The sequence below is a fragment of the Chiloscyllium plagiosum genome, unplaced genomic scaffold (genome assembly GCF_037043375.1).
Source record: "Chiloscyllium plagiosum isolate Xiang-an unplaced genomic scaffold, Cpla_swu_hap1 HiC_scaffold_3, whole genome shotgun sequence".
Lineage (NCBI taxonomy): Eukaryota > Metazoa > Chordata > Chondrichthyes > Orectolobiformes > Hemiscylliidae > Chiloscyllium > Chiloscyllium plagiosum.
The window spans coordinates 29,170,368-29,197,629 of record NW_028270141.1 but is presented as its reverse complement, the minus strand read 5'-3'; the positions used below and the strand labels follow the sequence as shown (position 1 = coordinate 29,197,629).

General features: G+C 40.1%; 1 protein-coding gene across 4 annotated transcripts in view; it reads right to left on the bottom strand.

Moving 5' to 3' along the window:
- dlgap2a (discs, large (Drosophila) homolog-associated protein 2a) overlaps positions 1 to 27,262 on the bottom strand; it is a 974,428-nt gene that overhangs the window by 698,481 nt on the left and 248,685 nt on the right. For 3 of the 4 annotated variants that reach the window (XM_087978243.1, XM_043678985.2, XM_043678996.2), the window contains one exon: positions 260 to 483. The exons of the other annotated variant lie outside the window; for it this stretch is intronic. In XM_087978243.1, coding sequence (XP_087834369.1) covers positions 260 to 362 — 103 coding nt within the window. In that variant the 5' untranslated portion in view covers positions 363 to 483. The remainder of the gene's footprint in view (positions 1 to 259; positions 484 to 27,262) is intronic. 4 annotated transcript variants of the gene reach the window in all.

The window sequence follows — 27,262 nt, the reverse complement described above, 5'->3', positions numbered from 1 at the left end:
AGTTAAAAAAGTGCAAAGAAAAGCTTATCTACAATTTGTTTTTCTTGATAATAAGAGTATGCACCAAAAATAGAAAAATGCTCCAACTTATTCAACATCCTTTATATTCCTGACCATCAAAAAGCTCAATTTAAAAAAGTAAAATATTTATTTGGTTATTCCTTCTGAACCTATAGCAGTAGAAAGACAAAGTCACAAGCTTCAATCATTGTTACATGGTTGCTAGATAGATCACAAAACCAATCACAGCTGGACTCACATGAATTTTCTTTGTACTTGTTCTTTGGAACACCCTTAAGTAGTTTTACAATATTCTGCCAACTGATCACAGATTGCATCTTCACCAACAGCCTGGTCAACATGAACGGGGTGGCTGCGTCTCTGGATCCTTTAGTTGATTGACTTTTTTCTGGAATTTCTTCGAATCCCCTTTGAGAAGGCACTCTACCACAGCATCAGTAGCCATTTGTCTTTCCATTCTTCCTGCAGTCACATAAAGTACATTTAAAATCTCAGCGATCTTCCAATTCACGGCCTCAAAATCAGAACCAATCTAAGGTTTCCTGGCACTCACCCATGTACGGACGGATTTGCACCAAGATTAAAAATTACATTATTAAAAAAAATGCAAATTATTCCTAATTTAGAAATCGTTCATCTTTTTGCTTTCCCCCTCAATAAGCTTTCTATTGTTTAAATTGCCTTGCATTCATACAGTTTCTTTGTTGAAAAGACTGCAGAAAACACATTAATCATTATAATTAATCATGCAAAACTAAACATCATATCACTCTGAATCATTTTTTATACGAATGTCAGGTTTTCACTTATCAATTTTGAACCTTGTAATCTGTGTGCGCTTCAAGTTTCCCAAAAGTTAACAATCAAAATCATAATTTTAAAGTGGAATTTGCTTTTACCACCTAGGGCCTTCACATCACAAAACACATCAGTTATGGTTATGATGATTTTCAGTGGTTTACCATCAACAGTAATCACAACTCAAATCTACATTTTAAGATTCACATCTTAGCAAAGCATAGCAACTCAATCCCGAGGACCATGGGTTGCTCAAAGTTCTAATATATAACATTTTACCTTTCAAAGCCAAATACTGTAGCAGGATAGTCTGACTTCAACAATTGAGTGGTAACACTACCAAAGCATTTAAAGTTATAAGGCAGGCCATTAGAAATTTTAAAAAAATAAACGCATGTTTATGTTGTTCATGTACTTGATTGTGAAATGATTCAAAATAGTAAAGTCCAAATTATTCTGTAGTAATACTCATCTTGAGCCTTTGAGAGGCTTTGTTGTAGCACTGAATACTGCTTATTTATTGACTCAGTAAAAGAGTTTCAATGTCTTCCTGATGAGCTACAAGGCTGCAAGTAGGAGCTTTCAATGGCATATAAGGTGGTATGTGTATGGAATGAGCTGCCAGAGGATGTAGTGGAGGCTGGTACAATTGCAGCATTTAGGAGGCATTTGGATGGGTATATGAATAGGAAGGGTTTGGAGGGATGTGGGCCAGGTGCTGGCAGGTGGAACTAGATTGGTTGGGATATCTGGTTGGCATGGACGGGTTGGACCGAAGGGTCTGTTTCCATGCTGTACATCTCTATGACTCTATAACACTCACTCATTCACAAAAGATCATTAAATATCATCCTTCATTTCCTCAATGCATTTAGTAAGCTTATGATGATGTATTGATTATTTCAAATATAGTCATTGCATTAATTACAATTGAGGATCAATATTAGGCAATTTATTTAGACTACAATGACCACTGTTATAAACTTGTAAAAAGTCTCAGTCACATCTCTTAAATAAACCAAGACACTGCGCAGTAGAACTTGATCATTAGAGTTGCAATGTCAATTATTGCCTTACAATGTTTCCATATATTCTCAAAAGTCTCATTCAATTCTACCAAAACAAGAATAACTTAATACCATTACACTGTCAACAAGAGCCAGTAATTTAATATTGTCTGTTGTTTTCATGAGCCAAAAAGCTGAAGATTAGGACATTTCACATAGCCTTTGTTAGACTTTTCCAGTTACGTTAAAATGATATATATCTAAAGATGACAGACGTCATTCACCAGTCTGTTGACTTCAGATTTAGAGTTCAATATTTTGCAGCATTATTTTATTACATTTTATTAATGTCAATGCTTAACATGTTGAGGGCAATCAACAATTATAGAAAAAAGTCATTATTGCTGCAATGGAGTTTTGCTCTGAGATACTGATTCACTTCTATCAAATTTCACAAAATGGAAGATGAGTCGTTTGAAATAATGTCAAGAATTATAATATTGATGCATTTGCAGAATTTATGCCCTTGTTAATCACAGTTTACATTTCAGATTATTGCTTATCTTTCACACAAACAACTAATTACATTAATGCTTTGTACTTGAAAAGAAAACCAACACAAATGTGAACCTCTCAAGCCAGTGAATGACATTTTAGCGGCTATAATATTTTGACTGACAGTGAGGGAAATACTTCTGTCCATCTGCATGTAAGGGGAAGTTTTGATTTGAACTGAGGAGATTCTAAATTTCTTATTTATATATTTTTTCACCTAACAGCAGTAGTGCTTATTTTTCCCCAGCATCCATGTTGTAAGGGGAAGTTTATAAGCGGATTAGAGTTTTAATCAGTAGTACTATATGCAAGCAGTTTATAAAACTGTTTATCTGTAGCTGTCAGAACAGAAACTTGGTCCATGCTTTCTATCAATCAGGGTTTGACAGTCAGGTAAATTTGAAAACTTTGCCTACTTAACTTTTATGATAACTTGGGAATAATTCACATTCCAGTGCACTTCTCCAGTGAGTTGTTACAATACTTACATCAGCAGTTTATAATCATGATTGAGTAACAGAATGCAAATTTTTGAAAAATTTAAAAAAAGTCATTCAATTCAATAAATTCAAGGCATTGTTTTGAGTGGACTGAAGCTCACTTTCCCACCAATCCTCACCATCCTATCCAGAAATAAATTTGCAAGGTGACAGGGAAAAGATGGGAGAGTAGGACTAGGTGAGGACACATGCATGAAAAATTCTGTTTACATTTGTGATGCTCATTTTGAACTGAAATATATGGTGTTTTGTAACAAAAGCATTATAACCAAGATCATTCAATGCAAGACTTTACTATACAAGGTAGAGCTATGTTTAACTTTACCTGTGCCTTTCAGGCTAGCAAAGGATATTGAACTCTAAATTAAGTCAGAGAATAATTGTTTTTGGCGAAGTACTTTTGCACCTTGGAAAATGCACGTAAATGTCCAGCAGCAATTCTGAAGGAATCAGGATGATGTGATTACCTTCTTTGCTGCCGCCTCTTTACATTCCAGAAACTGAAAAGTATAATTTTTAAAAATATTTATTTGTGGGTTGTGGGCACCACTGGCCAGACAGCATTTATTGTCCATCCTTTGTTGCCCCTCAGAAGGTGATGGTCAGCTGCCTTCCTGAATGACTAGACTCTGCAAGCATGGGGTTTACCCAGACTGCTGTTAGGGAAGGAATTCCAGGATTTTGACTCAGCAATAGTAAAGGAATAGTAATATACTTCCAAGTCAGGATGGTGAGTGACTTAGAGAGGAAGTTGGTGGTGTCCCCATGTATCTGCTGTCCTTGTCCTTCTAGATGGAAGTTGCTGTGAATTTGGAAGGTGAATCACTGGTGAATTTCTGCAGTGCATCTTATAGATCGTCAATGGTGGATGAAGTACATGTTTGTGGATGTGGACTACTTTGTCATAGATGGTGTCAAGCTTCTCAAGTGTTGTTGGAACTGCATCTATATAGACGATTGGGGAGCATTGGGTCACACCCCTGATGTGTCTTGTTGACAGACTAGCTTTGAAGTCAGGAGGTGGGATACTCGCTGCGACATTCACAAAATCATAGAAACTCTACAGTGCTGAAGGGTAAAAAAGGAGAAAGTGAGGACTGCAGATGCTGGAGATCAGAGCTGAAAAATATGTTGCTGGAAAAGCGCAGCAGGTCAGGCAGCATCCAAGGAGCAGGAGAATCGACGTTTCGGGCATAAGCCCTTCCTGGATTCCTGAAGGGTGCCATTCCACCCATCACATCTGCACCAAACCAGTGAGTCCAAAGAGTAGCCCACCCAGACCCAGATCCCTACCATATCCTGTAATCCTACATTTATCATGTTAATCCACATAGCCTCTGCATCCCTGAATACTACCATCAATTTCAGCACAGCCAGTGCACCTAATGTGTACACCTTTGGACTTCAGGAGGAAAATGACAGTCATGGAGGAAACACACATAGACACAGGGAGAACTCCACACAGAAGTTGCCTGAGGCTAGAATAGAATCCAGGTTCCTGGCATTGAGAGGCAGCAGTGCTAACCACTGAGCTACTGTGCTGCCCCAAAGCCTCTGACTTACTCTTGAAGCCATTGTATTTATGTGGGGAAGCTAGTTGAGTTTCTGGTCAATAGTAACCCCAAAATATTGATAGTGGGGAATTCAGTGAAACTATTGAATATCAAGGGGCAATGGTTAGATTGTTTCTTGTTGGTGAAAGTAAGGACTGCAAATTTTGGAGATTAGAGTCGTGAGTGTGGTGCTGGAAAAGCACAGCATTTCAGGCAGCATCCGAGGAGCAGGAGAATCAACGTTTCAGACAAAAGCCCTTCGTGAGGAATGGGGCTATGAGCCGAGGGGGGTGGAGGGATAAATGGGAGGGGGGGTTAGGGCTGGGGGGGAGATAGCTGAGAATGCAATAGGTAGATGGAGGTGGGGGTGATGGTGATCGGTCAGAGATGAGCGTGGAGCGGATAGGTGGAAAGGAAGATGGATAGGTAGGACAGATCATGAGGGTGGTGCCAAGTTGGAAAGTTGGAACTGGGATAAGGTGAGGGGAGGGGAAATGAGGAAACTGGTAAAATCCACATTGATGCCGTGGGGTTGGAGGGTCCTGAGGTGGAACATGAGGCGTTCTCCCTCCCGGCATCGGGTGGTAAGGGAGTGGCATAGGAGGAGCCCAGGACCTGCATGCCCTTAGTGGAGTGGGAGGGGGAGTTAAAGTGTTCACAGGGCAATGGGGTTGGTTGGTGCAGGTTCCTGGTGATGTTCTGTGAAGCCCTCTGCGAGTAGGTGTCCTGTCTCCCCAATATAGAGGAGACCGCATCGGGAGCAACAGATATAGTAAATTACATGTGTGAAAGTTCAGGTAAAACTCTGATGGATATGGAAGGTTCCTTAGGGGCCTTGAACAGAGGTGAGTGGGGAGGTGTGGGGCAAGTTTTGCAATTCCTGTGGTGGCAGGGGAATGTGCTGGGAGGGTGAGTTGGTTGGGTGGGGGGGGGGGGGAGCATGGACCTGACGCAGAAGGAATGGTCTTTATGGAAAGCAGATAGGGGTGGGGAGGGAAATATATTTCTGCTGGTGGGGTTCACTTGTAAGTTGAGGAAATGGTGGAGAATGATGCGATGTGTACAGAGGTTGGTGGGGTGCAAGGTGAGGACCAGGGGGGTTCTATCCTTGTTGCGATTGGCGGGTTGGGGTTCGAGGGTGGAGGTGCGGGAAGCAAATGAGATGTGCTGGAGGGCATCAACCACCACGTGGGAGAGGAAATTGCAGTCTTTTAAGAAGAAGGCCATCTGGTAAGTTCTGTGGTGGAACCAGTTCTCCTAACGAAGGACTTTTGCCCAAAACGTTGATTTTCCTGCTCCTCCTATGCTGCCTGACCTGCTGTGCTTTTCCAGTACCACTCTAATCTTGATTCTAATCTCCAGCACCTGCAGTACCCATGTCCGCTTGGTCCTCCTGGGAGCAGATGAAGGGGAGGGGGAGGAGGCGGAGGAATTGGGAATTTTATAAGAGGCAGGGTGGGACTAGGTGTAGTCCAAGTATCTGTGGGTGTCTGTGAGTTTGTAGAAGATGTCAGTGTTGACTGGTCACCATTGATGGAGATGGAGAGGTCCAGGAAGGTGTGGGGGGGGGGGGGGGGGGAGGTGTCTGAGATGGTCCAGCTGAACTTAAGGTCAGGGTGGAACGTGTTGGTGAAGTTGATGAACTGTTCAACTTCCTCGTGCGAGCACGAGGTGATGCTGATATTGTCATCAATGTAGTAGAGGAAGAGGGGGGAAATGGTGCCGGTGTAACTGCAGAAGATGGACTGTTCCACACAACCGACAGAGACAGGCATAGCTGGAACCCATGCAGGCGCCCATGGTTACCCCTTTTGTCTGGAGGATTCAAAGGAGAAATTATAGAGGGTGAGGACCAGTTCAGCCAAATGAATGAATGTGTCAGTGGAGGGGTACTGGTGGGACATCGGAAAATGAAGAAACGCAGGGCTTGGAGGCCCTCATCATGGCAGATGGAAGTATATAGGGACTGGATGTCCATGCTGAGATGAGACATTGGGGGCCAGGGAAACTAAAGTCTTGGTTGAGGGGGTGGGTGGTGGGGAGTTCCTGGACCAGGGGAGATAGGACAGTATCTTATTGGTGATGATCATTGCCTGGCATTTGTGTGGTGCAAATGTTACTTGCCACTTATCAACCCAATTTCTATATATAATAGGCAAACAGGAAATACAGCCAGTGGTGATATCAAAGGTGCTAATCACAGTAAGATTTATAGCTTTGGGGATGTTTATAACTGTAGTGTCACTGATATACAATGACTGAAAAAAATCACATTTTATCTTTATTAAAGGTTCTTCAGGGATTTGTACCAACACTTCAGGAATTTAGTTCTATGATTTTATTTATTCATTGGAGAAATGCATAAAAGAGTGACCTTTACTTGATCTATACATGCATAAGAATGTGACAGGGAATGAATCTTACGGTAATGCAGTTAAAAAAAGGTCCTGAATTTTGGTCTTAATTCATGGGTGGTACAACATGAATTCATGGGTGGACTATGATGAAGCCAAGCCTTGTAACTTTGGGAAACGTGGGAATGCATGTTTATGATTGATCCTGAATACCTCTTTGTCAAATCCTCACTCTCCCCCTTGCATGTCAGCTATTAGAAATTACAAACATTTATTTATGAGCAACAAAATATTGGTGAAATTGTAGCTTTTGCTTGATTTCAAATGTCATTATTTTAAAAAAAACGATTAGAAAATACATGGACCATCTGTCTCCTTCATGTCTCACAGGCATCTTTATTGAAATGTTGATAGTTTATCATCAAAACAACTGCTCGTAAGATGATTTCTTTCTACAGTCAAAATGTTAACATTTTAGGAGGAATTATTGTAAGAAATAATCAGAAGAAATTATCTTTTTTCAGTCTCTCATATACACACAAATCTCAAAGGTTTGTAGCCTCTGAAGTTATACATGGGAATCATCAAAAGTAGCAATAAAAACAAATCACTGGAAAAACTCAACAGGTCTGGCAACATCTGAAAAGAAAGCAGAATTAACATTTTGGGTTCAGTGAGAACTGATGTACCAAAGAAAAATGTTGTAGATGGCAGGGCCAGTGTCTGACTGGAATAAGAAAAGTTGCACCATATCCCACAAAGAGACAGGCATAACTGGCACCTATGTGGGTACCCATGGCCACCTCTTTAACCTGAAGAAAGGAGGAGGAGTTAAAGGAGATATTGCTCAAAGTGAGGAGGAGCTTGGACAGGCAGCAAAGTATGGTGGTGGATTCGGGCTGTTGAGACACTGGACCCAAAATGTCAAGTCTGCTTTCTCTCCACATATGCTGCCAGACCTGTTCTAGAAATTTATTTTTGATTCTGATTTCCAACAAATGCAATTTTTTGATTTTTTAAAAAATGAAAAGTTGCAATACAGCTGTTATTCATTTCTTTCTCTCTTGCACATAAAGGCATAGACAACGTTTTGCTAAAGGAAAGGTTAAATTTCTCAATTCATTGAGTTCTTCTTCTATCAGTTCCACACCTAATCCTTTGATCAGGTGTCACCTGACTACATATAGCATATCCTCCCTATCTGTGTCCAGTACAGTCCACCAGGATCCACCACCATGGCCTCTTACCCTCCTTTTGATCTTTTCATTGATAAGTGCCTAATGACATCAACCATCTCAATTTCTCAACTCCCTTCACTCACTTGACTCACTCACCTTCTTCTAAACATTTTACAATCTGTTTTTCTCAGGTCCAATCATTGTCAGATCAACTCTCAGAAAATTGCTCATACCATCCCCTGGCTGTTAGTCTTTTATTGAACATGAAGCCATTGTTTCCAAGTTTGTCACTGATTTTATTTCCTCTGCAGATCTTCCCTCCATAAATTCCAACCTCATCATATTCCAACTTTACAGTTTCCAATCTCCAGATCCTAACTGGTACATCTTCATCGTGGAAATCCTCCTTGAATGGAGGTTCAATCAATTTCTATTCACCTTCACATTCTTTCAAATGATTAAACATGATCTGACATTGAACAACTTCTCTTTTAATTCAACTCACTACCTCCAAAAGGAAAATCACATTTGGCAACCAAATGGGTCCGAGCTAATGTCTGTTTATTTGTGGGACATGTAGAACATATTGGTGCTGTTTCTGCTTTCACCCTAAACTGCAAAATTCCAAATTTGCTTCAGATTTCCAAACTTTCCTTACCTTCATGTGGTCCATTTTTGACTTTTTGGCTTTCTTAACTTCTTTATTTCCATAAATTTACAGATTCCCAAAGTCAAGTTCTTTCTATACCAACTTCATTCAGTTTCCTCCATTTCTTTGTCTTTGTTGCACCTGTTCTGGTAATGAAATCATCCAGACTAGTGCTTCTGATAATGTCTTCATTTTGTCACAACCATTGATTCTTCAACGAGCATCACAGCCCCTCCCCTAACCCTGCCACTTTGGTTGACAGGATTTTGGATCCTGTCATATTTCACACAATTCAGTTTACATCCAATCTCCAAGATAAAATGGCGTTCCTCTTGTTCTTGCCTTTCATCCCACCAGCTCCAATATTCAGTGGATCATCTTCTGCAATTCCTGTTACAGCCAGCCTATTGCAGGTACTAAACACAAAATCGTCACCTGCTGTTTTCAGCATTCTGAAAAGATTGTTCACTCCATGACAATCTCAATCATCTCCAATACCCTGTTGCAAGCACGGGAAATAACTTCATCTGCCCTTTTACTTCCTTTCTCCTCACCAACCATGGCCATAAACATGTCGTCCAATTGAAACATTAATTTATTCACGCTTCTTTCAATTATACTGCTGTATTTGCTGCTCACAATACAGTACTGTGGGAAAATCAATTGTAAATTTGACACAATCTGTGGCCCAGCTTCAGATCGCCTCTCGCAATCATTCACTGCCTTGCTCTCATCTCTCAATGCTACTGCATGATCCAATGAAGTTCAATGTAAATTTAAGGAATAGATTTTGATAGGCAATTTACAGCCTTTTGGAGTCAATATTCAGTTGCTCTGCACTTTCTTTGTAGTTGTAACACTATATTCTGCATTCTATTCTATTAGGAGATTCTATTTTATTCTATTCTATCAGCCCTCCTGATGAAAGGCTTATGCCCGAAACGTCAATTTTCCTGCTCCTCGAATGCTGCCTGACCTGCTGTGCTTTCCCAGGACCACACTCTTGATTCTATTCTATTACACTGATATATTTAAGATAAGATTTGTTTGGACAGCATGCAAAACAATACGTTTCACTATATCTCTGTACATATGACAATAATAAATCAAATCAAATCAAATCACTTTCTTTTCCTTTTCTATGCATATTTTAGACCTACCTTTGTTTTTTGCTGTTAGGTGGTAAGTCATTCACACCTCCTCAAAACATATCTTTTGGTTCATTCCTTTTAGGCCGTGCACATCCAAGCCTTTGGTCATTTAATTTTTTTCTATCTTCCCCATATCATAGATGTTCTCTCTTGCTTCCTACCCCCCTATTCAGCTGATTAAAATCTACCACATTTTTAAATTTTCTCAATTCTGACAACATAGCCATAGCCTGAAATATTTACTCTATTCCATTATCAACAGATTTTGCTAAACATGTTGAGAATTTCAAAATTTTCCTTTTGTTTCTTATTTTATGCATGTGAAGTACTTTTTTCTTGATCAAAACAAACCTTACTTGAACAGAACTAGTTGGGGGGGGGGGGGGAGGAGTAGAAAGGAGAGCAACTAATTAAGTTTGTGTAAAATTGAAAGACAAGTTCCAGATGTAACACACTGTTCAAATGGAAGAATTTGCCATCAGGAAACAGAGTGATCATTCTGGCCAAAACATCAAAGCTTTGGGACAGGCCCTGGCCATGAATTACAAATATTAAAATAAGAAGGTTCAATTTAAAAATACACAGCATAACACATCAATGAAGGTTGGAGATATTTTGATTTTTGATGGTAAAATGTGTTATCCAAATATAAGTGCTTAGATAATTCTATCCATTGTGAAGTGTTGACAAATGGCTTCTTTGTTGAAACATGACATAGGAGCTCTTAAAAAGCACAGATATATAAGAAAAATTTAGAAAAGTTTGACAGCGCATTCTTAACTTACAAACATTCCCACCTACAAGGACAAGAGCAGCAGATGTATGATAACACCACTATCTCCAGGTTCCTCTCCAAGACACACAGTTATTTAAAATCAGAATACTTACAGGTGGTTGTTTGTGTCGTAAACACATTTTCATAAGTAAAACTGAAACAGATTGCCATTCAGATGTATTGCGCAACATCTTTAATGCTATAAAATAAAGTTGTTCCATAATGCTGTTGAATTATATTAGATCATGAGGCATTTGCATTTGGTGACATGCAAAAGATCTTATGCAGAAATTGGGGAATATTTCTGCAAGCACAACATTTATCCAGATTGCCTATTGCACCCAAAGCAGAACTTGTTAAGTATGAATTGGGGGTGAAATTTATAAAGGGAGCTCTGTCTGAAAACAGACAAGAAAATAGTGATAATTAGTGAATACCTCTTAAGGTTACTGTACTTATTAATTTAAAATATCCAGAGCTAGCATACACAAGTTGTTGCATATCGCATGATGAAACCAGTCACAAATATTCATTTTCAAGACTGGTGAGTTTTTTTTTAATGAAGATGAATTGATTGACTGTATTTATAATTTAATATGTCTCCATCATGAATCTCTTCAGCTCAGAATCATTAAGATGAGATTATAGAGTCATAGAGATGTACAGCATGGAAACAAACCTTTCGGTCCAACCTGTCCATGCCGACCAGGTATCCCAACTCAATCTAGTCCCACCTGCCAGCACCCGGCCCATATCCCTCCAAACCCTTCCTATTCATAGACCCATCCAAATGCCTCTTAAATGTTGCAATTGTACCAGCCTCTACCACTTCCTCCAGCAGTTCATTCCATACACGTACCACCCTCTGTGTGAAAAAGTTGCCCCTTAGGTCTCTTTTATATCTTTTCCCTCTTACCCTAAACCTATGTCCTCTAGTTCTGGACTCCCCGATCCCAGGAAAAAGACTTTGTCTATTTATCCTATCTATGCCCCTCATAATTTTGTAAACCTCTATAAGGTCACCTCTCAGCCTCCGACACTCCAGGAAAAAAAAAACCCAGCCTGTTCAGCCTTTCCCTATAGCTCAAATCCTCCAACACTGGCAACATCCTTATAAATCTTTTCTGAACCCTTTCAAGTTTCACAACATCTTTCCGATAGAGGGAGACCAGAATTGCACGCAATATTCCAACAGTGGCCTAACAAATGTCCTGTACAGCCACAACATGACCTCCCAACTCCTGTACTCAATACTCTAACCAATAAAGGAAAGCAAACCAAACACCTTCTTCACTATCCTATCTACCTGCAACTCCACTTTCAAGGGTCTAAATGCAATCACATCCCAGAGAGATAATAGCTGCAGGAAAGAGAAGATATGAAAGGGAGCCAGGTAATGGCTACTTAGCAGATTTTGGTAAGCTGGTCTCACAGATACTGGTCCTGGCCAATAGATACAAAATACCCATTACCTAACAGCACATAGAGAAAGACTACAGGGAGTATAGTTACGTTGCAGAACAAGGCGTAGATATTTGTCTGCATCTGGATTGGTGGGAAAAGAGGTAAAAATACAGTAATAATTACAAATTCTGAAATTAGGGGGATGGAATGTCTGCTCTGCTGCCAAGAATGAGCAACTCAAAGAGTGTTGCCTAACCAGTGACAGGGTATAAGAGTTATCTCATGGAGCCGAGAGAGGAGTATGGAAGGATGGGGGAAAAATTCAATTCTCATGGCCCATGCTGAACATTGGAACAAACAGACAGAAGGAGATAGAAGAATATCAGGACTAAAAAAAGGTAATAATCATTGGATTATCTGAGCCATGAGCAAATAGGAGTAGCAAAATCAAGAGAATTAATCTGTGGCTAAAGGGCTGGGGTGGGAAAGTGAGATTTCTTTTCATGGGACACTGGCAAAGGAAAGGGCTGTACCGATATGAAAGGATCTGACTGAACTAGGATGGGATATGTGTCTTGGCAAAGGTAGTAAAGGCCTTAGACTAAGAAAGGGAGGGAAAATCTACAAACAATGTATCTGTAACTCCTTCCCTCACAATGTTGTGGATGGCCTAAACCAAACACCCTTCAGCAGCTTGAGAAGGCAGCTGGCCACTACCTTCTCAACAGCTTTTAGGGATAAGCAATAAATGTTAAATTAGTCAGCAACACCCACATCCCATGAATGGACAAAACTCAGGCAGATGATATATAATGCAGGAAATGTGAAGTTGTTCACTTTGGCGAGAAGAATAAAAATGCAGAGTATTACTTAAGATGGAAAAGGACTGCAGAATTCTGAGGTGCAAAGGGGCTTAGGTGTTCTGGTGCTTGAATCACAAAAAGTAATATGCAGGTACAACACACAATCAAGAAGGCTAATGGAACATTTTCCTTTATTGTGAGAGCAGCATAAAATAAGGAAGTTATCTTTCACTTATACAAGGCACTGGTGTATTTACATCTCAAATACTGCGTATAGTTTTGGTTCCCTTATTTACACAGGCACTTAAATGCATTGGAAGCAGTTCAGATGAGGTTTATTAGTTTGACACCTGGGATGAGTGAGATGTGTTCAGAAGATAGGTCAGACAAGCTGAATTTGTTTCCACTGGAGTTTATTAGAGTGAGAGTGGTTTGACTGAAATGTTTGAGATCCTGAATAGTCTTGAAAACTGGTGTAGACAGATGCTTTCTTTGTGAGTCAATCCAGAACTGGGGATACTGTTGTAAAATTAGACGTTGTACTTTCAGGACAGAGATAAGGACAATTTGTTTTTCTCTCGGAGGACAGTGCAACTTTGGAACTCTTTGCATCTGAACATGTTTGACATGAGGTCATTATATATTTTCAAGGCAGAGTTAGATTAATTCTTGTTGAGCATGGGGATCAGGGTTTTATTTGGGTGGAGGGGAGATGGGAATATGAAATTGGTAAGGATGGTGCTTATGTGTTTGTGGGTTTCTTCTAATTTGTTGCATTTTGTGATGACAAAGGTGTCATCCTCATCGTTTCCTTCAATGTGACAACCCTATTCACATCAATAAACATCACCCTAGCCAAAGAAGCACTGGCCTCACTGCTGGACGAACCAAGGACACAAACACCTGACAGCACCGACTCCATCAGCAAACACAGCATCCTCAAACTAGTAGACCTGTGCCTCACAACCCACTTCACCTTCAATGGCAAGATCCATAAAAAAATCAATGAGACACCCATGGGATCACCAATATCAGGACTCTTAGCAGAAGCAGTTATGCAGAGGCTAGAATGAACAGTCCAGCCACAATCCAGCCCAAGCTTTGGGTCCACTATGTGGATGACAACTTTGTCATCATGAAACGCAACAAATTAGAAGAAAACCACAAACACACAAAAAACGTTCTTCCCAGTATAAAGTTCACCAAAGAGTAAGAGAACAACAATAGACTCCCCTTCCGAGACGTCATGGTAGAACGCAAAGCCAATGGAGAGCTACAGACCAGTGTTTACAGGAAAGCCACACACACTGACCAGATACTCAAGTACAGGAGCAATCATCCCAACATCCACAAACAGAGATGCATAAATGAACCAACACACACTGCAGCATCTAGGAACTAAGAGGAGCCAAAGAAAAAGACCTATACAACGTATTCAAGAACAATAGGTACCCGATAATCACAGTCTGCTGATTCCTACACAACACACCCAGAAACTCTAGTCACCCTGTCATACATTATAGACATCTTAGAGATGACGGCCAGACTACTCTGGCCCCTAGGCATCATGGTAGCCCACAAACCTACCACCACTCTGAAACAGCTCCTGATGAATTTAAAGGACTCTACACCAACAACCAGCAGAACAAATGTCATAGACAAAATACTCTGCAAGGACTGCAACAAACATTACATGGACAGACAGGCAAGAAACTAGCCATGAGGTTCATGAGCACCAATTAGCCATCAAAAAACATGACCAACTATCACCAGTATTCATACACACAGATGAAGAGGGACAACCAGTTTGACTGGGACATTACATCCATCCTGGGACAGGCTAAACAAAGACATGCTCGGGAAATCCTCAAAGTCTGGCATTAAATCTGGAACTCTATCAACAAACATTTCGGTTTGGAACCCATTTCCCAACCTCTCAGAAAAAGAACCGGAGGTGATATCACCCACTACAACAGACCAAGACACATAAATAGCAATTGGGACAGAACACCAGCCCTTCATCAGAGGCTCACTGAGATGTTATCTAGTATGATGATGAAATGTTTGAAAACAAAACTACCAGCTTAGCAAGCAAACTTACATCTGATCTATAACCTGAGCTACAAATCCTCTCCAAAATTAGAAATAAACAGATTGTGAATATTGGAGAGGACAAATCACAGAATGACATTAATAATCTTCTAGACTGAGAAATAGTTGGCAAATGAAGTTCATCACAGATAAAGATGACATAGTACATTTTGGTAAATACGGAGGTCATTCATTTGTTAGAATATCGGTGGAGTAAAAGAACAAAGGCATCTTGGAATATGTTAAATACTAAATGATTTGCCATAAGTTGGAAATTCATTAAAAAAAGCAAGCCAACTTTACTTTATCTCTAGAAGGATAGAACTGAAAATTAGGCAACTTACACTAGACCTGTAAGAAACCTTACTTAGACAATAATTAGAGTTTTCAATTTAGTCAATAAGTTACAACCATAAAGAGATACTGTAGAGGACTCAGAGAAGATTTACAAGGATGAAACTAGAAATACTGTAAGGGTTGTCTCTTTTAATTTTGTGTCTCTGAAAACTGTGGACTGCAATGAGAAAACCAGAAATTTCCTAGGGTGGTTACATAACTTCAAAAGAAGGGAATTTGACACACAATGTGAATTCTATTTTTGTAGCTGTGGGTTCCTGCAATATAGCATACAGACGATCAAAGCAGAGGGGTTGTTTATAAGTAAACTGATTGGTTCTCAGCTGACTGAGGAGGTTGGAACAGTAAACAAGTTGTAGAGACACAGATATTGAGAGTGTGAAAAACATAAGTGTGTGTAATCGTTCTCTCCTGCAGAAGCTGTCTGTTCTTTGCAGATAAATGATAATTTAAACTTTAGGAAAACCAGTTACCTTTCCTATAGCAGTTGCTGAGAAATGTGACTTTTGAATTGATAAATCAAAGACATTTTCCAAGTAGATTAGATTAGATTACACCCCCTACAGTATAGAAAGTCCACACCGACCCTCTGGAGAGTAATCCACCCAAACACCTTCCCCTACCCTACATTTACCCCCAACTAATGCACCTAACACTATGGGCAATTTTAGCATGACCAATTCACTTGCCGTGCCCATCTTTGGATTGTGGGAGGAAACCCACAAATGTAAATCAGCCACTCTACTTGTTGCATCCAAAAGAAAGATATCTGAATAATGAAAGGTGTAACTTGCAGAAGTTGGATCATGTCAACATCAGAATTGGGAAGTAAGCCACTGAACTGACTTTTCTACCTCTGCCAATAATGTGTGCTCACACGTGTGTGTGAGAAGTTTATAAAGACATTAGAGTTAATACAGTGAAATGTAAATGTTTAGAGCTGCTTACCCATACATATAGTCAAGTTAGAATAAATAATAATTCTTGTTCAGAATAGAAACCTGGTCCATGCTTTCTATCAACCTTGATTTGAATTTCTGGTAAATTGGAGAACTGTGCATACAATAAAAAACACTTCAGCATTTGTACCTACACCAAATGAACTTCGGTGGTTCAAGGCAACAGCTTACCACTACTTTCTCAAGGGGAACTAGGGACAGGTAATAAATATTGGCCCAGCATGCGATGTGAAAAAAAAACCTATGACTTGATTGAGGTTGTTTAATTTTTGGAGTTAAGTCATAATTATCGTAAGCCTCAATATTACGGATATCAGAAGTCAAGAATAATCTAGATTTGCACCCAATTACCAGCAAGTGGAAAGGTGGCAGAAGTAGTTTCAAAATTAAGTTTCAAAAGAGAATTTGGTATAATCTTGAAAAGGAAAAACTTTGATCCCTGGGGAAAAAGCAGGAGAGTGGGACTAATTTGATAGCTCTCTCAAAAAGTTGCCACAGGCATAATATGGTTTCCTTCTATGCTAAATGATTTTATGAATGTCTGAGTAATTCCAGCTGGGTGTAGAAGTTTAAACATGATTTACCTTGAGTAAAGGGGCCACCACTTACTCAGTTTTTGCCTGGATCAGATGTTTATTTTAAAGATCTATTAATTTCAAATGATTAAGCATAAAAGCAGTTATTAAACATGTGTCACTGTTCTGCAGACTTTCAATAATCTCACATATACCTGTTGGTCATTCACAATAGAGGTGTGAGCTGAAATTAGATGCTAGCAAGGTCGGAAAAAAATGACCCTGTTTCAACCCTTGCCAACTTTTCCCTTCTAGGAGAAAGTGAAGACTGGAGATCAGAGTCAACAAGTGTGGTGCTGGAAAAGCACCTTTGCCTTCTGTTGAATTTCAACACTTGTTGCAAAGCTTTTGTGAATTTAACTAATTTGTATTTAGTTAACATACATGCACCCGCTTTCTTTCAGCTTCCCTAGCAAAGTCTCACATCGACACAATAGGTTAGAGAGTGGGATCTGTGGGGAAGCACCCTGAGCTGTGAGTAAAATTCTTAGAGAGACTGACAAGTTAGATGCTGAGAGATTGTTTCTTGAGGTGGATAATTGAAAACTAGTGGGTATAACCTCTGGATAAGGCATTTTCAGAATGAGATTGGAGAAACCCCCTCTTACTTGTAAATTTTTGGAATTCTCTATCCCAAGGGTTCTGGATGCTCAGTTGCTAAATATGTTTGAGGCTGATGGTGATATATTTTCAATTTGTAAGGGTACTAAGGAACATAAAGATCGAGGAATAAAGTGAAGCTGAGGGAAAATCAGTCATGATCTCAATTGCTGTACATATCGCTTCATTAAAAGAAAACAGAAATTGCTGGAAAAGCTCAGCAGGTCTGGCAGCATCTGTGGAGAGAAATCAGAGTTAACATTTTAGGTCAAGTGAACCCTTCTCAGAAGGGGTTTGTGTTTCTGATTTGCAGCATCCGCAATTGTTTCGGTTTTCATTTGCTTCATAAGTTGGCCACTGAAGCTTCAAAGAAAAATTCCTCCAGATAAAGGAATTAACTTATACACTGACTTTAAAAGTGCACAGAAGTGTGGATGTGAGTGGTCACCTTTTATAAAGTTTGCCAAATAGGTCTGCGCTGTAGACATTGGTCTTAAGCTCCTGTACATCTTCATAACACATCCTATGTTGGCTGCTTGATCCCTTGCACCCAGTATTCGGGTTCTGGTGAAGAAAATATTGATATGTAGGTTGAAAACTGGAGGCTGGCTACCAACAAATGTGTTCAGCATTTCTTGGCTGAAAAGGGGTTCAGCTGATATTCTACATATGTCACATTTGAGGCCAAACTTTATTGGTTTGCTTATATACCATGATCTACATTAAATGGTGCAGCACACTCCTGATTCTATATCTTCAAACATGAAAATCGACTATTTTGTGAAATATTTGCTATCAACCAATTGTTTTGTTTTTAGTATTATCAGCATACCTTATTTCTGTTTTTTAAAGTGTCTTGTAAATGTAGTGTTGCTGTTGTCCCTAGGCTTGAATAAAGAGCCTGCATAAAAGCAGACACTTAACTCTAGAAATATAGAAAGGTTACATTAGAATAAAGTGCATTTTCAGTTACGGGTTATATCTATAATATTGAAGCAAGTCATTCAGTCCAATTGGACAATACTATTGCCTATCCTCAACAAATATCTCATTCCATCAAATTAACCAAAAGCATGATAAATATGAAACTGCCTTTATGTGCAGTGATACTGACTGGGGTGAGCAGTTGCCTAATTTCAGGGCTGCCTGGTAACTTTAGTCATTGAGAGTCAAAAAGTAAAAATTACATTGTTAACTGGTGCCTTTTGGGACACATTTATGTGTTAACATTAACAAATTATTCTTGACATGAAAGAATGCTATTTCTCCAATACCTTGTCCCTTTCCCTGTCAAAAGAGTTACTCTAATTAGTTGTGATAGCCTTCACCTTTCAACAGAGTAACAGCTCTTACATGCAGAATGGCCACCTGCACAATATACTGGAGGGCTGCCACATGTGTAAATTAAGGATGGGCATGAATTACAGTCTCCAAAGAAAACTAAGAAGGGCATATTTGGCAGATAAATCACAAATTTGAACAGGATAAGCAAGCTAATTAAAAGCCTGCATGCAGTTTTAAAGACCAATGAAGGGCGATCATTGGCCTTAAACTTGACTTTCATTTTCTGCATGATGCCTGAAGGAGAAAGGTCAGAAGATTGTGATTTTAAAGACTGTTAGCACCTTGTAAAGGAATGGATGTAGTGGATGAAAATTTAAGTCACAGACAGCTGATATTGCCACATGACAGCAGCATACAAATCTACAAGAGTCTCAATAGCTATAGCTTGTCATCAGTTACAATTCACCTTTTGGGCATTACGAATTTTCAAACTGCAAGTGTTGGAATAGGGAATCTCAAAGATTGTAGGAACATACTTGTAAATAAATCATGCTGGAATATATATCCTTGCACTACAGATTTGTCCTGAATGTTGTTCAGTTGCACTCATCAGGCAAATGATGAAGAGCTTTTGTCCGAAACGTCGATTTTCCTGCTCCTTGGATGCTGGCTGACCTGCTGTGCTTTTCCAGCATCACTCTAATCTTGACTCTAATCGCCAGCATTTGCAGTACCCACTTCAGCCCAACTGATGAGTATTCTATCACATACCTGAGTCATGCCTTCTAATGGTAGATGGGTTTGGGGAGTCAAAATGTGAGTTACTTTTCACCAAATGACCTTGGTTAGTAGCAATAGCATTTATATGCCTGATCCAATTCAATTTCTGATCAACAATAATCCTCAAAATGTTATTAAGGTGGATTATGTGATCATAATGCCATTGAATGTTAGGGGGAAATGGTTAGGTTCCCTATTGTTGGAGGTGGATGTGTGTCACACATATTACTTACTTATCAGTTCAAGTAAGAATGCTGTCAAGGATTTGGTGACAGTTGAATAACTGCTTCAGTATCTGAGGATCATGAATAGTATTGAATACTCTGCAAGCAGCAGTGGACATCCCCATTTCTGACCTGATGATGGAGGGTAGATTAATGGTGAATGAACAGACGATGGTTGGGGCAAGGCACAATTCTGACAAACTCCTGTCTGAGATGGTTGCTCACCATCTACCGCCCGCATCAAACTTTTGGTGGGTCAGACTCAAAACAGGAAAGAGCTTTCCCATGATTCCCATTAACATCAATTTTGCTATGTCTACTTGAAGCCAAACTCTGCCAAATGCCATCATGATTCCAATAGCCATCAATTGCATCTCACCTCTGGAATTCAGCTCTTTTTGTCCAGCTCATGCTTGGACAAAGCTGTAATCAGGTCAGGAATTAAGCACCTCCAGCAGAATCCAAACTGAGCATTCTGAGCTGAATGTGGATGAGGAAGTACCATTTGATAGCACTGATGGCAACACCTTCCATAATTCTGCAAATGATTGAGTGTAGACTGATAGGTTATTAAAATGCCAGATTGAATTTGTGGACAGCTGGGATATACCTGGGAAATTTGCCATAATGCTGGGCAGAGGTCAGTGTTTTGCTGTACTGGAACAGCTTGGCCAGGGCATCAGCTGGTACTAAAGCAACAATTCTTTATTGGTACCACTATTGCCTCTGAATCACAAGGTTCTTGAGATAACTCCACAGAGGCCAATATCGCATAACCAAGTCACCTCTTATTTATACGTGGAAAATCCTTGAGAAGGATCCAGCTCCCTCAAAGCCATCTCTTAGAATTAACAGAAACTCTGATTCTCCTGTTTTTAGCAATAACATTTATATGCCTCATCCAATATCAGCCAGGGCTCCCTTATGAGACAAGATTAATCAGGGAACTCCTATTCTATGAGGTCCATTTGGCTGATCTTGTTACAATCACTACATCCCTGCCTCTCCGGGCCTGAGATGTACAGCATGGAAGCAGACCCTTCGGGTCCAACTCGTCCATGTCAACCAGATATCCTAAATTAATCTAGTCCCATTTACCAGTACTTGGCCCATATCACTCTAAACCCTTCCTAATCGTATATCCATCCAGATGTTTTTTAACTGTTGCAGTTATATCAGCCTCCACCATCTCCTCTGGCAGCTTATTCTACACCCGCATCACCCTTTGTGTGAAAAAGTTGCCTCTTAGGTCCCTTTTAAATTTTTTCCCCCTCACCTTAAACTTATGCCCTCTAGTTCTGGACTACCCCAACCCAGGGAAAAAAGACTTTATCCATTTGCCCTATCCAAGCCCCTCATGATTTTATAAACCTCTATAAGGTCACCCCTCGACCTTTGACACTCCTAGGAAAACAGCCCCAGTCTAATCAGCCTCTCCCTGTAGCTCAAATCCTTCAACGCTGGCAACATCCTTATAAATCTTTTCTGAACTCTTTTAAGTTTCACAACACCCTTCCTATAGGAAGGAGAGCAGAACCGGACCAGTTCTTCTTTCTTTTGTCAGTCCTCCTGGGACGTTTTAGTACCACATCAGGTTCCTCTAACCCTGCCAGTGATACGGGTGGTGTGTAATGCATACTAGCTCGCCTCTTCTACCCAGACCATCTCCAAAGAAATTCTTCCCTTCAGGTGACAAAGGCATCAAGACAGTGACATCCACTGTGCCCATCTCACATTCCAAATGATCTTGACAGGAAGACAATCCATGTGTTCCGCAACAGTCGGAAAGGCTATTGAGGAGCTAGGCACATTTTGCTCCTGCCACATTTGTAAGTTTGCAGCTTTCATTTGATCCACGTGCATTCGCACCTACCTAAATTTTATACATCACTGGACCTGACCTCATATCAACCATGCCTCTTATTCATGCAGGGTTATTTCCATGGCTCCGACACCAAACTTGGTCCCGAATTAAACTGCCTCTCTTACTTAGTTAAAAATCACACAACACCAAGTTATAGTCCAACTGGTTTATTTGGAAGCATTAGATTTTGGAGTGCTGCTCCTTCATCAGGTGGTTATGCAGTATAGAATGCAAGACACAGAATTTATAGCAAAAGTTTACAGTGTGATGCAACTGAAATGATATTTTGAAAATGTCCTGGATTGTTTGTTAAGCCTCTCATCTTTTAGAATGACCATGTTGGTTTCAGTTATTCATATATAAGTCCCAGAACGTTTTTTTAAAGTTATATTCTCAAGTGAACTTTAACAACAGGTGCCATGTCAGCTCAGATAATGCATTGAATGTGTGAGGTTAAAGTCTGTCTGACTGTGTCCAGTGTTCAGACAGATTCTATTTCTACAAAAGGGACTTACATCACCTTACATGGATTCATGCAGTTTTTGAGAAAAGTAAAATGTAATTCTGCAAGTACAAATTCACCCCACAAACTTATGTAGCCTTATGTAAAATGCCATTCGATTTTAGGAAATACTCAAACTTCATGTTGGTAAAATATGGCCTGTTATCTGTGACCAACACTTCTGAGTTCTTACTTATTGAAAAAATGATGTACCTAGTTTGTCTATTGTTGTCCCCATATTTGGTAAATGAACTAGCACATCCAGCCACTTTGAATAGATATCCATAATGACTAAGAACATTGAATATGCAGGTCCATTCCATGTGCTCAATGTTTACCTAGCCTTTCCCACAGATGTGGGGGAGTTACTGGCAGTAATTTCTGTCCTTCTTGGCACACCGGGCTTATCCCACCAATGCGGCTATATCTGCATCCAATCCTGGCCACCAGACACAACTTGCAGCCAACATTTTGGAAACCCCTGGATGACTCTGGTGGAGTCCACCCAGTATCTGATAGCAATCTTTGCTCAGGGCAATCACACCTGCTCACCATAATAATATCCCATCTTCCACTGTGATCGGGTGTGTCTTGGTCCTAAAAGCTTTCAATTCTGGTTGTGATGGCCCTTTGGTTTCTCCCATTATCAACAGCTGCATCAGTTTTGCCAGTTTTCCTGCATTCAAAGTCTGATATCGTCAGCTGTGACTGGGTGTATCCAGAAAACCTAAAACAAGTATGGACTCTTCCAGTAGCAGTTACCTCCGGTGGTATATCTGACAGCAGCAATCAGGTCAATGCATCTACATTTACTACTTGATCTCCTTCAACTTGTAATTAGAAGCACTTTGATTTAGAGAGCTCACCACTAAATTTGGCCTGAAGCTATGGACAGCATTGCTTTGTCCACTTTCATTAGACCTCACAATGATTTGTGATCCATTGTTATTAGAAATTTATATCCATAAAGGTATCGGTGGAACTTCCTGACTTCAAATATGACCCACCAAACCTTCCTTCTCTATCTGGGCGTATGCATTGGCCAACATTGTGGATGCATATACTATTACATGTTCCTTTCCATTCGGCCACCTACAAGTTAATCCTCCCCGATGCTGTACAAGGCAACATTGCATGTCAGTACCAGATCTTGCTTGGGATCACAGTGTGCCTATACCTCAGAGAATGATAGCTATTTCTTCAGATCCCTGAAAGTTATGCTTCACTACATGACCATTTCCAAGCCTTACCCTTTTTTAGGAGTTGATGCAAAGGTGTCAGGATTGAGGCCAGGCTATGTATTAACCTTCCATAATAATTCACCAGCCCAAGGAAGGACCTAGGGTCCAGTACAAACGTGGAAGCTGTGGCACCTTTGATTGACCTGGATTACCTTCCAATGGGTTTAACCTGGTCTTGTTGACTCTCTGGCCCAATTAAGCCATTTGGGAGGACTGGAACACACATCTTCCTCCTCCCAGGTGTATGACTGCCTGAGAAAAATGTCACCGAAATAAGTCCATACAGGCTGCTATCCTGTCACCATGTCACCTTTTATTTACATGAAGAAAGTCCTTGACACTGATACAGCCCCGTCAAAGCCAGCTCTCAGAGGGAACAGAATGTCCAAAGGTCTATTTATATCGGTCAGTCAGGGCTCTCGATTGGACTTGATTAACAGCTTCAATCAGGGAACTCATATTCTATGATATCCACCTGGCTGATTCCATTACAATCGTTACATCTCTCACAAGGTAAAACCACCTCTCAGTTTCTACCCTGTCAAGTCACTGAAAGTTTTGTGTGTTTCAATAAGGTCATCCCTCATTCTTCTAAACTCCAATGAGTACAGTCACAACTTACTCAACCTCTTCTCATAAAAAAAAGTTCACATAACCTAATGAACATACTCTGGATTGGCTCTAGTGCCAGTATATTGTTCCTGAGATGAGGGGAGCAAAATAATTCATTGTAGTCCAGGAATGGTCTAATTAATGCCTTGCAGAGTTTTAGCAAGAGTCCCCTATTTTATGCTCCAACCCCTTCGTAATAAAGGCTAAGAACCCATTGCCTTCCTGGTCACCTGCTGAATGCATATGATAACATTTCTGATTTATTCACGAGGACTCCCAAATTCCTCTATGGTATAGTTTTCTGCAGTTGTTCTCCTTTTAAATAGTATTCAGCTCCATTATTCTTCCTGATCAAGTGCATAACCTTACATTTTTCCACATTATGTTCATCTGACAAGTTTTGGTCACTTGCTTAACCTGTCTATATCCCTCTGCAACCTCTGTCATCCTTATCACTTGCCTTCTCATTCATTTTTGGGTCATCTGACAACCTGGCTAAAGTGCATTTACTTTCTTCAACTACATTATTATATATTGTGAATAACTGGGCCCCCCCAGCACTGATCCCTATGGAACCCCACGAGTTATACATTGTCATCATGAAAACACTTGCATTTTCTCAACAAATGATATTTTATTAGCAATCCACAACTCTATCCATGATAATGCACTACCCCCAATATGGTGGGCTATTGTATTAAGTGGCCTAAAGTGGGTTCCCTTGCCAAGTGCCTTCTGGAAATTCAAATATGATACATCCACTACTCCCTCTTTATCAATCCTGCTTGTTACATCCTGAAAGGTTTTTACTAAATTTGTCAAGCATGATTCCCTTTGCCTGAAGCCATGCTGACTCCATTTAATCATACTGTGTGTCTCTGAATATAGGTAGTTCTTCTAAAGGGTAATGGTTGCGTTCTTATGTAAGCCCGCATTATCGAATTGCACTTTAAAAACAGTGCTTAAGGTGTCGGCAATGTAATCGCATCATGGCCAACACACGTTTTATGCTTTTAAAACAGTGTCCCCAATTCGTCAACTGCAAGAGAATTCACGTTAACAAAATGCATGTTAGAGCAGAATAACCTATACAGTGCTATTATACCCTTTGTAATATGACAATAATATATACTTGTTCAATAACAGATGTTCAACTACCTGACCTACTGCTACCATTTTTGTTCCTTTCCTTTTTAAACAAAGTGTTACATTGGCAGTTTTCCAATCCTCTGGTACTTTTCCATAATCTAAGAATTCTTGGAAGATTATTACAATTCCACCCACTATCTCTGTAACTACTTTTAATTTCTATTAGGTCCAGAGGACCTGATAATAGCTCCATTAAATTTACTGGCTCACTTTCCTCTAATGACAGTTATTAATTTCCACTCCCATTTTTGCCAAAACAAAACTACTGTCAATCCAGCCAAGTCAAGCAAATATTTCACCTCTCACATATGGTGCAAGAATACTGTGGAACATGTTGAGTATCTGCCAAAACTTGGTACCTACCTCTTTCAAAAGGCCACCATTGAGAAATAGATCAAACACTCCAGCTCAATCTTCTACAAACTGCAGCAGTGTTTAACAACAAAGACCTCTTGCAAGACAACAATAGTGTTAGTATACAAATCAGTTGTCATCACCACACTACTATACTTAAGTGTGACCTAGACATTGCATCAGCAACATATAGGAGCACCAAGAAAACTCTGCTAGTAAAGCCTCCATACCATCTTTCAGGCTCAATGGAAGGGCCATACAGATGTTCTTGCCCTTCTTAAGGCCAGGTTAATGACATTTAGACAAAACTCCTGTAAAATAGATTACACTGGACTGGACACTGTCCAGTTGGCTGAAAAGTGTCTCCTCACCATGACCTGTTTTCTCAATTCTCAAATGTCCAGTATTTCATGGGAGGAAGAAAATGTTACAAGGACAGTACAAAACTCTCTTGACAGCACAACAGTGATGACATTAATGACTGAGAGGAGCTTGCCATGAATCATTCAAGATGGCAAAAACTTGTCCACCAAGGTTCATCATATTTTATAAGTCCAAGTGTCCTATTGATGAGACAGAATGGCAACTGAGAAACAAAGGAAAGGAAACAAACCCTGCAGTCTTAATCCCTTGGAATGCCCCCAAGTTCCCAATGATTAGTAGGTCATAAAATAAGTAGGTTTAGTCACGTGATTACCCATCTCATCGTTTCATGAGAAACTCATGGTTCTCAGTAAACATCATTCTCAAATGCAGCCAACGACATCTTTTGGAGTGCCCCAAGGATTTATTCTTGGATTGCTCCTATTTCTCATCTGCATGCTCTGCTTGATGACAGAATACAAAAATACAATATTAATAACACTTAGTTCCATCTCACCAGTACCCTTCTCATGGATTGGGATAGGCTGCATCTCAGGACTATCTGCTTGATTTCCTAGTGCTCACTCACTTAGCAATTACTCACATCAATTGCTCACATCAAGCCTGCCCGGCCTTTCATTTCATTGGTTTTCTCCCTTAGCTAGAGGTAATGGGTACACTCTACTCCTGTCTTGACTTGCATTTTTGCACTAATGTAAAGCCAGAAACTTTATCATGGTAGTGAGCAGTATCCATACCATTTTGTTATATGGCTATGTCAATCTCACCATATGCAAGCAGTGTACATGGTGAACACACTGTATATGCTTCAACTAAATGGCCATTTCTCAAAGTCGAAGGGAAATAGTCTTCAGTCAAGTGATAGGAGAAACCCTTCAGTCAGTAGGTCCTAACCTGGTAAGTCAAGATCAGCCTCTTAAAAACTATTCAGGGTATTGGGCAGAGGTGTTCAACTGCTCCAGGCAATTAGGTTCAGGATTTCCACTTCATATGGGGTGAGGAGCCAAATGTTGAACATCCCACCACTCGTCTTGGCACTTTCAGCCCTCGAGTGGGCCATTTCCTCGTAAATGAGAGAAAGGGAAGGATTGAATAACATCAAAGTGGGTGGTACAGCTGTAGTGTTAGTGCAGATGGGGTGCAAGGTGGTGAAGTTTCCTGGATAAATGAGTAGATTCTTATTGGATTTGACAGGGTAGACGCAGAGAGCTTGTTTCCCCCTATGGAGGAGTTTAAGACTGAAGGGCATTATCTCAGCATAAAGGGTCACACATTTACAACTGAGATAAAAAGGAATTTCTACTCTCAGAGGGTAGTGAATCTTTGGAATTCATGAAAGCAGGACGCTGTAGAGGTTGGACCATTAAGTATAATCAAGGCTGAAACAGACAGATTTTAAATCAGTTAGGAAATCAAGAGTTATGGGGAAAAGGCAGGAAAGTGGAGTTGAGGATCATCAGATCAGCCATGATCTCATTGAATGGCAGAGCAGATTTGAGGGGTTGAATGGCCTACTTCTGCTTCTACATCCTATGGTC